The following is a 14,993-nucleotide window of genomic DNA, read 5'->3' as shown; positions in this document are numbered from 1 at the left end:
AAAACCATGCGATGCGATATTACAATTAATGTTCGTTATTGCTGCTGTTGGGTTGATGAGAAATATATGTACACTGTTCTGTACATTTACCTCGACCCTTCCTGCTTTACCTCCACTCTCAACCGTCTGATCAGCCCTGTAGTGTTTTCACCTGTGTGTGTCTATGTGTGTGTGTGTGTGAGAGAATGTGTATATACAGTATGTAACACCATCGTCATAAATCAGATCATCCACAATGCTTTGGGATTAAACAAGCCCGTTTTGCATCTTCTCTGAGGCTGTGGTGAACAAGCTTTAGTTAACGACCGCGTACCAGATGGCAGTCAGTCATTCAGTCAGCGTACTGGCTGTGCCATCTTCACCCCCTCCTCTCTCCGCCTAACAAACCCGGGCGAACAGACAGTTGACTCAACATGTGCCATATCTACACGGCGGAGAAGAAAAATGAGTGTGTCTACCGGAAAACGAGGGGCAAATCTCAAAGTTTAACGTGCAGTCCTTGAACTGGCCATGCACCGCATTGCTGTGATGTCTTTCTAGGCGAGAAAAAGATGAGGCAAGTCTTCCCTTGACTGTGTTTGAAACCCATTTAAATGCGGCAGTGTCTCATAGTCTACTCCTGCATTATATTCATTCCCTGAGCAAGGTGAATGAGACTGACGGCTTCAGTTAAACCTGAGTTTCCAAGGCGCCGAGGCCCGTTGGAAACGAAAGGAAAGCTTAAGACTGTGTTTCAGTGGCAGTGCGTTCAGTAACAGCTGTTTCGTAGCATCACTTATAAAAACAGTAACCACGCAACATCCAACAGTTGGCGTTTCTATTCATAGATGCAAAGAAGTGAGATATATGAGAGCATATCAGGCGAGGAGATGAAATAGTCTGTGTATGTTTTTTTTTTTTATAAAGATCTGTGATGATGGTGACATTCTGAGAAACATGTCCATTTTATTGTACCGTCTTTTAAGACATCCAGACAACCCAGTCATACATGCACACATACACGTACGAACAAATCTGAATAATACAAAACTTGCAGCATAATGTCTTTCCAGCACACACTGACACAACCAGACACACACAAGCAAAACGAGGTTTAGGCTTTAGGATTGTCAGACAAACTGTTGCCCTGATAATCTGGTTGTGAGTGTGAAGTTCATTGGTTCATTTTTGGAAGATAACTGTATCCAGGCCTCTTTTTCAGTCAGTCAGCCATTCATTCATTCCCCTCCAGCACAGCCACAATCCCCCAGCACCTGTCACTCACTCACACAGTCTGGCATCACTGGCAGTCTGTTGGCCTCGCTGTCAGACCCACACAGCTGTGTTGTAATCAAACAAGGGCTGCATTTTTTCCAGACCAGTCTCTGGCTGTCTCCTGTCTAAATAAATCCCAGCAAATGGCTGCTGGTGGACCTGGGGGAAGTGGTGCTGGTGGTGGTTCCTTTCTGCTTCGGCTAGATGCGGACATGGCCTGCCTTTGCCCTGCTGTCCGTTGGCCCAGAACGGCAAGTAGAAGCTGCCTTTTGAACTTTTAGGAACCAGTTTCTTGGGCCTCTTGAAGAGGTCGCCCTCTGGCAGCTCAGGTGCCATCCAGCCGGGTCTCTCCTTGAGCAGCTTGTCCCTGTCGGGTCGGACGCTGCGCAGGAACTTCTTGAAGATGTTTGTGGTTAACGAGAACTTCTTGCAGATCTCCTGAGAGCGGCTGAGGCGAAGAGGGTGAGCTGGGGTGTCCGGTCTGTCCGCCCCTCCGTCAGCTATCGTCTCCTCCCTCTTCTTCCTCCTCTCCTCTTCTTCCACCTCCTCTCTGTCCACCTCAGGGAGGTCCAGCCAGTTACCCACTAGGTCGGCGAAAACGTTGTCACCCAGCACTAGAGGCTGACGGTTGCGGCTGCGGCTCATGAGCGAAGAAGTCCAGTCGCTGCCGTCATCTGTGCTGTCCTGGGAATAGTCACTGTCCAATGAAGGGCCCTCTCTGGAGAGGCTGTACAGGATCCCAGGCAGGTCCACCACCTGAGCACGACGAGGAGCCTGTGGCTGAGGGTAGGGCTCCGGCGGAGGGTTTCCCACCATTGGTCCATAGAAATCCACCTGCGGGGCTGCGTATCCAGACCACCTCTTGGGGATAGACTCCAGGTCATTCTCACTTCTTGCGCTATTTTCGCTTGTCTCGCTCTCACTCTCAAGGCTGGATGCCGAGGAAGACGAAGTTCCCAGACTGCTTCTGTTTCGAGACAAGCTCCTCTCACCTCGACTGTAGGTGTTTCTGCTCTCCAGAGATGGCCTTGGACTTTGCATCGGACTCTGGCTGGGCTCGTCTGGCATGGTACGGCTCAGGCAGGACCCTTGATTCTTGCTGTAGGTCAAAGCCGCTGTAGCTGACGCTTGAGGAGGAGCTGGCGGAGCAGGATTCGGGATTCCTCGGTTAATAGGTCGACCTGAAATGTCAAGGTTTTCTAGCGCTGTCTGGACCTGAAGGAGCTTGAGTTCCTGGAGGGCTCCCATCATAGAATTCATCTGAGCGTGGAGGCCATCTCCGGCTTCTTTCATAGACACCTGCAGGGAGACAGAGAGAGCAATTAAGAGATGGTGATGAGGGGCCAAATTCTAATGTCCAGTTCAGCTTAACAGCTTAAGACCTTGTAGAGGTCATCAATTCAATCATTTGACTGCTCAGCCTCCCGCAGGACCCATCTCATCCATCAAAGACTGATTTCCTCTCCACCCCCCATCGCGTTCATCATTTATCTCAGCACCAGCACAAATCCAATTACATACCATCTACTGGCATGATCAAAGGCAGTGAATACATGTATTAGTGGATAAAAAAAATCGCAGTGATAGCCCTGCTTTTTGCCTCTCTTTCGACGAGACTCCTCTCTTGTTGGTTTCAGGCTGCGCACCTTGTATAATTATGGGTCATGTGACCTAGTTTTGGACGACAGGCCAGGGTCCCATATGGCCTGCGTACGAGACAGGATCCAACCCATGACAGCTGTAAAACAGACCGGCTTACCATTTCTTTTCTCTTTTACTCTTTGTATCTCCCTTTTTCTTTTTTGCATCCGTCCATTTACTTTATTCCATATTTGCCCCGTCCTCAGAGCTCTTTGTCTTCACTCTTACTTCCCTCTCTGTGCAGAAGTAATCACACACTCGGCTTTTATCCTCCTCCTCCTCTACTCTCATTCTACTCTCATCTGTTTAAGAGCCTGTGTCATGTGACCTCGACTAACCGTCTTCTCCTGAAGGCAGACAGAAAAGCCCAGAGGCTGCATCGTGACCTGTGTCTTGACTTGTAGGCCTGAATCATTTCACGCCAGACTTTGAATCACTCTGTTAATACAGCAGCCGGTTTATCTTCGTCTAAGAGCACGCTCACCGTTGGCAAAGGTAGCGACTGATTGATGAGTAAACCTCCTAGAGAGCCCTCCTTCATTTTTTAAAAATAAACATAAATCTGTTGGAGGACGAAAGAACGCATGCCAGGAATTTTGAAAAACGTTCCATGGGTGTGTGGGAAAATGTTGGATATAAACTTCTGAAGCACACCTACAGCGCTCTACAGCAGATAAAACTGACAGACAACTCATGTCCCTTCAAACCAAGCTGTCTGTCAGGAGCTGTCGGTTAAACTACAACAACATAGATAACTGTCAACCAACATAAATGCAGTTTATTGCACATAAAACAGGCCTCTACTTTGAGCACGTTCGATTGTAATAGCCTCACATTTCATTCTATTAACCTGCTATTATGCATGTCTAGTAATCAAGACCAACACCTTACCTTCTATAAATGTCTGTCACAAAGCAGGAGGTATAGATATCCCTGTCTGTCACTCTGTTGTTGTTAGTCTGCACCTCTGCCAGTCTTGTCCCTGTCTCTCACCTTTCAAACGGATCAGTCTGACAGCCCCTATATGTATCACTCTCCAATGGGGGGACACCGCTGGGTGTGACAGCCAATCAGCGCTGCCCGTCTAGACTTTAAGCCCCGAACGGCGGGCGATACAAGGGGGGGTGGGGTCAGCCAGGCGGAATTGGACTGACAATGAGAAGAGCGAGAGGGGACACGGCGAGCAGGAGGGATGGTGAGAGTCAGCCGGGTGAGCAGGGATGGAAAGGGAGGAGGGGGAGAAATGCAGAGGGGGAGGGATCCCTCGCCATATGTTTAGATGTCGAAGGGAAAACTGTTGATGGATTTAATTATGGATGACACCATAAGAGCACATGAGGGGGGTTGTAGATGGGAGAAGGAGGGGGGGTGTAGGTGTAACATCGCCAGGCTGTGATACTTAATCTTGAGGGAGCTGTGATTGTGTTGAAACCCCGGGGTGAGAAAAGTAGACGTGTAGAACAACTGACAGTGTAGCATCGTAAACAAAGCAGCCTATAAGCACCGTGAGAGACGTGAATGCTGCAGAATGTTTGGTTTACTGGGAGAATAGACAAATGTCACAGATAACTACCATTCATGGGCTACATTTAGATTAAAAACCAAAAAATATAAATATTTCAGGAAAAAAAAGACCAAAACAGATACCCTATTAGTTTATAGTTGCAGGTGTAGTTTAATTTCCTAGAGGTGCTAGCATGGCTGTGGCACAAATGCAAAAACTGAAAAATCATTTTCTAACTCATTAGATTATTCTTCCATGTTACTATTTTCTAAATTAGTAATTGAATCTAAAAAAAACTAAATTGGTTAACACTTTTCAGTACAGCGCTCTGATCTCAGGTAATCTGGGAAATTTCATAAAGAAAGAAAAAGATAATTACTCCTTAATTATTCATTAGTTACTATTTTGTGTCTCCTCAAGTAAAGCGATACATCATATAGTACAAGTACTTACTAAGTCGCCCATCATTACATCATGATTACCTGACCATTACCTACTGTTATTTAATAATCATTAAGGGGAAGTCTGTCTATCATAACTCATCATTATCTACTATATATTCCCCGAATCAGTGATTCAGTTTTTTGTTGTCTGACCAGCAGTATGAAGTCAAAGATGTAATCTCAGTAAATGACTTTCAATCTGAAATGAGTGAACTAGAGGCAAAATCTAGCAGGAAACATTTCATTTTGAGAAGATCAGCGAATCGTTGGCATTAACTGAGCCACTGTTTATTCATTTTCTGTTTCACGGCTAATTGGCCACTTCACTTGTTCTGTACCCTGACACTTATCCAATACCCCTGCACCATTAACATTCAACCTCTGGGTTAAACCACTTCATCACTAGCATATGGCTGTGTAGGTGCACCGGGGCGTGAATAGCCTCTGAGATCAGATAATAAGCCTATCAATGCACATGCTGGGAACAAAAGCCTCCGAGCTTCCCGTTGGCTCGCTAAATTAGGCAGCGAAGGTACGTGTAATTAGCACAATGAGGTTGTCTCTTGTCTCTGTGCCTTCCACATATGGCTGACTTCATTACCTGCCATTCCCCGCGTCCCAGGAGAGGCTGGGAAAAGGGCTCATAATTACGGTTTACTTTCCTCCACATCAAACGTCAACAAGTCTGAAGATGAGATGACGTGTATTGTTGTTACATCTTCAGAGGCAGACATGCGGCTTCAGCGGAGTTAATGCAGGGATCATCTGAGGGATAACTGCGCACTGAGCTGCTGGTGAAATCTGGACCACTTAAATGCATTAAATCTGAAATATCATCTCCTAAGCAGTCCATTCTCATGCAGTCTGAGAGGGCCGCACCTGTTTGCACATGCTCACCAAAAAAACCCTAATTTAACACTCACATGCAACTTTGCTGTTGTTCCCAAAACGCAGGCGTTCCCACTGGTTATTTAAAAAAAACACAGAGTTGTTTGCTGGCATTTCTATTCTAAGGTAACATTAATTATTCATATTGTGCCCCAGGGAACAAACAAAAGGAACAGTAGTAAACTAACCCCCATTTTTCCACCTTTACCATGCCAACTAACTCCAGGCGCTCCACCACGGCCATTTCAAGGCTGAACTTTGTGGCCTAAATCTGTCAGCCTCTGCAACTTTCAGCCTGACGTCTGCTCAAGATGCTAAAAGAAGGCTTTACAATAATGTCCCGAGGCAGTTTTCTTGTTTAAAAACAGATGTTGTTCATCCTTAGATGTCTCACTTTTTTTTACAATGTGTGAATCAGCTCAGGGGCCTTGTTAGGACAAAGACAGCGAGGACCTGACAAAACCTACACAAGCACCTTATGGTCTTACGAGGAGGTAAAAAAAATAGAGATGAGGAATAAAAAAATGTGTAATCTAATTTAATAAGAGAACTGGGGATGGAATTGGGGCTTCGGGGAATTGCTGTACTGCCCAGAAACACTGGCATCATTAACTGAGTCTTGTGAAGTTTAGTTAAATCTTCTTTTTGAACTATAAAGCCTCCAAACTATTTCAGCCATTTAATCCATCAAGCGTGTACTCCTATAAAAAGATCGCCATAAAAAAGCAAGCCAAGTGAAAATCTGTTGAATGAATGAAAGAAGGACAAACAGGCGCTGTCCAGATTCCCTCCTCCTTCATCCCCCCTGCTACTCCTTCTTCTTCTTTGGCTGCACTGATGCCAGCCAACCAGACATAATTGCCAATTAAGGGCTGAATGCTTCAAAGTTTAAGAACAATAGTTGGCAGCCTTGAATTAATGTTGAATGGAGGCTTATTAAAAAAAAAAAAAAAAAAAGTTCTGGCCGCTTAAATAATAAAAAAAAGGAAATCAGTTCATCAGTGATTGTTTCACGTCAAGCTCCGTCTACTGTGAAGAAGATGCGTCCAGACGGCATTCAATATGCATGCACGTGAATTAAATACCACAAAGTATATGAATAAATCAACGCTCCTCCTGTGCTGTCTGTTACGGTTTCCAGCTCTCCGCCTTTGCTGCAGCCTCGATTTTACCTCCTTTAGTTGTGGAGGGAAAAACGAATTCACTGTGCAAACACACCCAGCTCTCACATGTCCGGACACGCCTCGCTTGAATGAAGTCTAAAAGCGTGCATGTGTGAGCTCCCTCACATACGTTCAGTGGATTATCAGGTGAGAAGTGAGCACAAAAAAACAAGGGATCGAAAACAAACCGCCGCCCTGTCCAGGCGGTAAAATCCAGGCCATTCACTGTTGTTGTTTATTTGTTATTGGCTGGAGGGGGGAGGAAACAGCGAGGCCAAGGTTATCAGACCCAAAAGGTCTTCCTGTTTAGAAGAAGCTGGCCAGCAGCAGCAGCAGCAGCTTTAGTGTACTCCACCCTCCCTCCACCTCCACCCCCTAATTAAAAATGAATGGGTGGGCTTGTGCGGGTCAAGGACAGGAATGGGGTCTCTGTCCGGGAGGGGGGTAACAGAGAGGGTCTCTGTGAGCGAGCTGCTGGACTCGCCACAGACCGCTGTGGACAGCCCCGAGGTCATGATCAAGAGGGCAATAAAGCTGTGCAGCGCTCGGTGAAAGAAATAAATTACTGTGTACGGGGCAATGAATGCCTCTTTGACGAGATGTTATATGGTGACTCTGTTTGGTCTGAATGTCCTCGGGGTCATGGTCAGGAAAGAAGTGGTACTAATGTTCAGCAGAGGAACACGGGACATGATGTCATGACAAATTTGCGGTGAAGGCCATTGGAATCCACATTTTTTAACCCAAATTTTTGACTTGTAACATTGAATCATTGAATGTGTCGTTATGTTACTCTAGTACGTGCTACTATACAGCACGACGCCACATTACGTAGGACTTTTCGGTTCCAAGTTCAACCCAACGTGATGTCACCCATTTGTATGTTCACAACCATTTTGCAGCCTTCAGTTTGGCATTATGGCCGCTGCCATCTTGGTTTTTTGGAGCCAGAAGCCTAGGTTTAGTGTTGACGGAGCATGTTCACAGTTTACATCATCCGGTGGAAAATCATATACATTTTAGCTGCTTGAAGATCCAATAATCAATGAAATGTCCCTGGGAAAGGTCAAAGATGACATTTGTGCTGACACTGAGCTAATTGATTCATGACGTCAACCATGTTTCGAGTAACATGCATGTTCCACCATTATGGTGAGCTAACACAAACTAGCAATGACGAAAAGGCAAAACATCCTTTAATTTTTTTGGAACAACTAACAAAGTTCACGACGTTGTTGGATTTGAAGCTAGCGACTGAGACCATAAACTCTAACCGTTTGATAAAGCAAGTTAGAAGTGAAGACATTTTGTCGAAACCAGTGGTGTTGCCACCTGCTGGCCCATAAAAATCTTTGCAGGTGTAAGGCCACTGTTCAATTTCTTACCTAACCTGATATTTTCTTTTCTGCCAGATTTTGGATATTCGTCTCTCATAATTCTGCCTACCCTCAGTCAAGGCAAATTACAGCCCCTGTCGTTCTTAAAGCTAAAAATGTCAGACTTGGACACAAGAAGCTGCTATTCCCATCCTGTTCTATCCTGAGAGTCAACAGTTCATTTAACCGTGACCATGATCCATAATTGTGTCCCCACAATGTAGCTAATTTGACCAAAGTCGTAATCTTTTCCGAACCTTAACTTGGTATTATTTTCTCAGTGTACTGGGGATAGGCATGTTGATTCATTATCAATGCCTAAATCTAACCAAACCTTGAGCGTTAGCACAAAAAAAAAGTAATATGAGTCATTTTAACTGACAATCAGTCCTGCCAAAAGGGGCATCAAAACCAAGAATGCTCATTCAGCATGGTTCATTTTCAAAGGCAAGAACTGACGCACTTCGTCCTTATTTTTGGGAGATGTTAAATCCTCACAGTGAGCCCTGTGGTTTATCCAGAGCAGTGGGTTTTTAGAACGTTTTCTTTCTGGAAATAAACGACGCTCATGCATTTTTTAAATGTAACCTCAACTGCAGTGCTGAGAGCACAAAGGACACAGCATTCACCTCCTTTGCAATTGTGATAGCAGCATAAATGTTAGAGACAGCTTTCTCCCACACCTTGCAAATAAAAACTAAACTATCAGCAAGATGTTAATGGGAATGGAGAACTTGGTGAACTTTCCCTTTACAACAGAATCAGATTAAACCAGCTTAATCACTTCTTCAGTGACCTGCCACCCAGCGAACATCCCCTCATGGCATTTCAGAGATGGGAGTTGGTTTGATAGCTTGTTTCCTGCTAGAGCTCATTTACGCTCACAAAAACCCACAAGTCACAAACACAATGCTGCTGTGGGAGACACAGGATGATTAGGGCCTGTGCACTCATCTTCTGGCAGATGGTCTTTGGAGAAAACTTTCGCTGTACGTGATGATCGTCAGATAGATGCTTGATAGCTCAGCAGTTGACGTCAGCACCTCCTGTGTGGGCAGTGAAAGTGCACGGCCAATTCTCCAGCCCACACTTGCAACATCAAGAGTGACGTTAATTTTGCAGCGTCTCCAGATCCTCCCCCGTGTCTTAGTCTAGCTTCAAAAGCAGTTTGAATGTGGAGCAGCATTTCCTTGATGAAAATGCATGGGATTGCGGCAAGCTTTCATGATGAGTGGCTTGATTTTTGTTCAGCATTATGTTCACTTTGAAGCTCAGTGAGTTGAGTAAATGGGCCTTCAAAGACTTTAAAGCTGCACTCATTAATATCTTTTTTATATCAACAGTGGACTGAATGACTGTAGATGGGAAATGGGTTGCTTGTAGTGGTGAATCTACAGAGAGTTAGCTGCGGTCTCCCTCAGTTCTAGCAACTGTTTTAGCGTCTTTTAGCTTGTTGTTTTGGTTTTACAACCTGCAACGTTACTCTTTCAGTTCAGTGTCAGTGTTCTGATAAACCCACTGCATGCAGCCTGCTCAGCATTGGACAGCAGACAGAAAAAAAAGTTAGTGACTAGCTACACACTGGAGCATTTAGCAGCTAGATATGTTTCTCAGGAGGTGGCGGAGACCAAAACTGAGCTAAGAGTAGAGTGAGCATTGTCCAGAACTATGACTCCTAAGTTACTGTTAACCTCAATAAACTGTCTGGGTGTGTAAATAGGCATCTGTATGATCATACGTTCACCACTGCTTTGATAATTTGTCAATGTTCTGGTCATAGCTTGTTGCACTGCCCCCATGTGGTCAAAAAAATCTATAACTGCTGTTTTAATGCACCATACAACACATCTTCCAAAAATCCAGTTTCTTTTGGCCATAGACCAACCAATAATGGAAGACATAATGTAATTTTAAAGACCCAACAACACAACAGAGCACAATATTGACCTAAACCTCAGTGAGGGCAGCACCCATGAGAAATAATGCACATATTTTTGCTGCAGATGAAAGCAGAGACACGACTCGATCTTGGACCGGCAGGTTAACGTGTGGTTACAGCAGCAGTATAATCAGCAACCGTGTCTTTGAAACAATAAATCCTAAATGTCTCAGGTTATGTGCGTGAACCCATAATGATAAACAGGCTTTCTAAAAGGTTAGTGGCTCCATCTCAAACATAATAATCACCCATGCAAAACCCCCGCAGCTGCCCCCGCGAGAGCTGGGCCAATTTTAGCTGAGGGGAAGGAAGGGACGGTTGGAGAATGGGAGCCGTGAGGGAGGCACCACACGAACGAGCTTAAAGCCAAACCACCACAATGCTTTGTGTTGTGTACGGTTTTTCTGATCCCACACCCAAAAGGTAACAAAGAACAACTCTGAGGCACACGATCAAGAATAGACTCTAAGTCTGGCACTTGTGCGAGTTTTTTCTCAGATATCATGATCTCATACTTGCTGGCTTTGGTGTTGGATTCCAAGGTGACAGTTTTGTTTGAAAATGTGCCTCAGGTGCAAAAGGGGATGAAGGTAGCATGATGCATATGAATTTAGCTTCAGGAGTGACGGCATCAAAAGCTTTGACTTCTGCTTTAGTGTCTGAAACGCTGGTGTTCCTGCAGGTGTGAACCCTTCGTTCAGACGAGATGACTCAAAGACATGTCAGCGTTCGGATCTTCGGCTCTAAGCGAGCAGGAAGGGCTTATGTTGTGTTTATCCACGAGTCTTTCGTCTAATGAGTCACGCAAGAACTTAAAAATAATTCATTGTTACCATTTTATCCTCAGGATTTATATGGAGAGCTTTTTAAAGGAACAAATGGAGGCTAAAAGCATGCTGACAAACTGTTGAGAGACGTTCCTGACTTGAGGTTAAGCGTCTCTGATGTGTTGGATCTGCTCGTCAGCGAGGACGAATAGCCCCGGAGCTCGTCGGGTGAAGGGTCGAGTGTTCATGCGTGACCTGACACTACCCCACACAGACTGACCCCCCCGACCCCTGACACAGTGTTCACACTTTCGCATGACACTCGTCTTGTTTTAGACCGTGCTTTGGGTTTCAGGGTGTCTGCTCAGTGGAGCATAAAGTTCACAGTCGTAATTTTCTAGACTCTTACAAAGAGCTATGCTCACATTTCTATAACACAACAGACAGTTCAAACCAAACTATTTTTGTGCTTCAAATGTGTGTTAGCTGTACCGTCTCAGGTCTTTGGATTTTTGTTTTGTGCCATTAGTGTCCGTCCTTTTCCACACATTAATCAATTAGTAGTCTCTTGAACTTGGCTTGGCTCCAGACCTTTTAACGACTGTTTCAGAGAGGTCTGCCGTCCATTTATGGCTCCCCCATTTGTGGGTGGGTTAAAGAAAAAGGGACATTGTGTTCAGGCAAACAGCTGGACAAATAGAAACAGAAAAATGGCTATAAAAAGATGACAAGAGTAGATGACACTGACACAGTTGTTTGTGTCTTTCGACTGCTCTGATTCTTTTGCGGAAGTTAAAATGACATCAGCTAGATGACTATGTCACCCATCACTGTTAGGGCAAATTAACCACCCCTCCAAATATAAAACAGAAACATGTCACACTGGTTAATAAAGTAAAATGACGCTGCAAGTGTCCCGTTGATGGTTGTGAGACGGACCTTTTCTCTTGTAGCGTGGCTGTCGCGTCACGTAGCTAACCGTAGCTGCTAACTGAACAGCGTGATGGTGTTTAAAGAAGCCAGTTTGACAACAGGGATTTCATGTTACAGTGGCTCCAACCGGTACTTTAACCCTGGGGACCAAAAGCACAAGTTTCAACATCTTCAGTTTTGTTGATAAGTCTGTGAATGTCAGTTTTCGTGATGCTGGAAGATATTTATTCCCAAGTTTTTAGCAAGCAGACTCATGTGATGTTATACTGTGTAAAAAATGAATAAATAAATAAATAAAAAATCACAAAATGTTCAGTCACCTCGCTGGTTGTTGGACACATTCCCAGTCTTTATCACTTCCTCTGCTATTAGCATTGTGAAAATGTATAATTAAGTAATTAAATTAATATCACAAACATGTGGCAACTAGTCAAACTAATGGCTCAAACTAATGGCCCTTGCACTTGTTGACCACAAAAATCTTTAGTCTGGGGGAAGCCCAAATTCAATGAGATGGATTACACAACAGGATCACAATACAGAGATTAACGAAACATAATGGATTCCGGAAATTAATTCTTATAAACAGATTAAATAAAAAAAGAGGCACTGTCCTTTTAAAACTACATCACAGTCTTTGAAGCCTGGTCGCACGTGTTACTGAAGAACCACTGGACTGTGCGTGGCAGGTGTAAGTCGGCTGTTGGATGTTTGTGAGCTGCGTGTTGCAGATGGAGCGGGTTTAACCACTCTCCAGTGAGCGGTGGATGAAAAGCCGTCACAGTGGAAAGAAAAGTGACAACCTTGGCATGGACGGCCCTTGTTTTCTGAACAACAGATTGCGGCCCACATGGTCCTGTGCAGGGGGAGACTGCACAGGACCATGTGCGATGCCTGTTTGATCCCCGGCATGGCACGAGACTTTTTTTTTTCTATTATGTTACCAAACTGAGATGTGGCAGCTATAACACAACATGTCCTCCTGGCAGTCGGCGTCTACTCCCCTGAAGTCTCAAGTGGCACTTCACAGACGTGTGGCTAATTTGGAGGAGCGAATCGAGGAGTCACAGAGCCGATCGTGTTGCAAAACACACAGCCGTGCGAGGCTTTTCTGCAAGGCCAGTGGCTGGATAAAGAGAAAAAAAAGAAATGTGTGTCTGCTTTGAAGATGATTCCAATTGAAATCTGTGCCAGTTAAGGCTCCTTTTGGTCTCATGGTGTGTCGCTGCCAAATGACTCGGGTGTGCGGGCGCAAGCTCACAAATTTTGTTTTTACATTTCAAAGATGGGGGGTAAGAGCGAGAGCTCCACATTCGCCGCCATCAAACACATTTGTTTATTAGGGAAGAGGACACAAACACAGGCGATGAGAGAGACTGAGACAAATTCATTTAGGGCATATTTATGGGCTGCGACTTGCTGTGACTGCCAATTTCACTCACTCCCCTTTGAAAGCAAGACCTCACAGCTGCCCCCTGTTGTGGGGCTGCAGCTGCCTTATTGATTAAATTGATGGTTATCTTCTTGTTTAATCAATTTTGTCCATCAAATGTCTCACCTGACATCCTCACATGTCTCGACCCACAGTCCAAAACTCACATACAGTCGGTCTGAATTCATGTAAAACAGAGAAAAGCAGCAGATCCTCACACGTGAAGAGCAGGAATCAGCAGATTATTTGCATTCCTGCCTCAAAAGTAAATCAGAAACGGTCGCTGAAAAATTTACTGTTGACTGATTGTTTCAGCTCTGTTGCAACACAGCAATGCATTCACTGCGACACATCAAAAAATACAGTGAACATTTTATTTTAGGAAACTCAGAACAGTCTTCTAAAGGAGTACAAAACTGTCCTGGGCTCATTTGGCTTACAACATCTGTCCCAGATGTGTGGACAGAGAGGAGGAGGAGGAGGAGGATATGTACACATGCCTCTGGTGTGCTCAAAGCTTTAAGCCTACACAGATTAATAATAAAATAAATAAATAAGAATACACATTAACCCCCAGCTGAGGCTAAAAACTAGAATTTGTCCAGAGACAAAACATGCAAAGAAACATCTGATCTTATTTTGAATATTTGGGACATAAATATTAGAAATTAATTCGATTTTTTGCACAAGTAGACCAACACCATTCAGCGCTGCAACAGTACAAGTGGCGAGGACGCAAACACAACATACCAGTTCTTGCTTCAGTCGCCTCAGACACGCATCCATGTTCTTGCATTCTGGTTTCTGTTGTTCCATCTCTTCTTCCTCCTCTTCTTTCTGCCTTTCTTTTTTCGTTTTCTTTTCTGGAAACGCGAGAATTTCAGATGAAGCGCTCCTTCAGTCGTCGCTCGAGCATGACTCCCGGAGCGTTTTATTTTGCTGGGCGAGAGGAAAAAAAATAAAATAAAAAATAAAAAATAAAAAAAAAATTACAACAACGCTCCGATGGAGAGCAGAAAACAATCTGCCATCGGGAGATGCGCAACAAAAAAAAAAAAAAAAAAATTCTGTTGAGGAATGCGCGCACGGCTCGTAATGACGCGGATCCTGTGATTACACTCCTGATGACGGAGATGTGTTTTTACTCCCCCAAAATAAATGATAATGAGCTCCCTCTTGTAGCCGCATCAACAGACTCAGTCCGTGTCTGTGTGTGTCTGTGTCAGAGTGTGTGTGTGTGTGTCTGTTCGGCTGCTGTCAGCCTGTGTGTGTGTGTCGCTCAGCCCGGTTTTCTCTCTCTCTCTCTGCTGTTTTCCCATTCAAGAGGAGCGCTTACGTTGCCCATCCAATTTCCTCCAATGAGCGAGGACGTCACCAAATCCCATTCAAACCGGGATATAAAAAAAAATGTTCATCCGTCATTTGTAATACGGACGAATAGAGCATCTTGTAGCGGTTTCACAGAGTTATGAAGAGAAAAAGACTGAAACATCTGGAAATATATATATGTATATATTTTTTTAAATCAGGGCTGCAGGATCAGATAGTTTTGCATGATGAAAGTAAAAACATGTCTAGCAGAGCAGATTCTGTAGCGTGGCTACTGTTGGGGACTGGAGGAGGAAGCTTTCAGGAGGATGTGTCTTAAAAAAG

General features: G+C 44.5%; 1 protein-coding gene across 2 annotated transcripts; it reads right to left on the bottom strand.

Moving 5' to 3' along the window:
* Positions 1-888: 888 nt before the first annotated feature.
* Positions 889-14,596, bottom strand: inka2 (inka box actin regulator 2). Of its 2 annotated transcripts, XM_037099738.1 has the most exons (3): positions 3,234-3,353; positions 3,014-3,131; positions 889-2,553 (listed from the first exon to the last, which is right to left on the bottom strand). In XM_037099738.1, the coding sequence occupies exons 2-3, from the start codon at positions 3,014-3,016 to the stop codon at positions 1,306-1,308; spliced, it is 1,251 nt and encodes a 416-aa protein (XP_036955633.1). In that variant the 5' UTR covers positions 3,017-3,131; positions 3,234-3,353; the 3' UTR covers positions 889-1,305. The 2 variants fall into 2 exon arrangements, with proteins under 2 accessions (XP_036955633.1, XP_036955631.1); XM_037099736.1 differs by lacking the exons at positions 3,014-3,131; positions 3,234-3,353 and adding an exon at positions 14,091-14,596.
* Positions 14,597-14,993: the final 397 nt, after the last annotated feature.

The sequence above is a fragment of the Acanthopagrus latus genome, chromosome 6 (assembly GCF_904848185.1).
Source record: "Acanthopagrus latus isolate v.2019 chromosome 6, fAcaLat1.1, whole genome shotgun sequence".
Lineage (NCBI taxonomy): Eukaryota > Metazoa > Chordata > Actinopteri > Spariformes > Sparidae > Acanthopagrus > Acanthopagrus latus.
The sequence above is the reverse complement of the archived record's forward strand: the minus strand, read 5'-3'. Positions and strand labels throughout refer to the sequence as shown.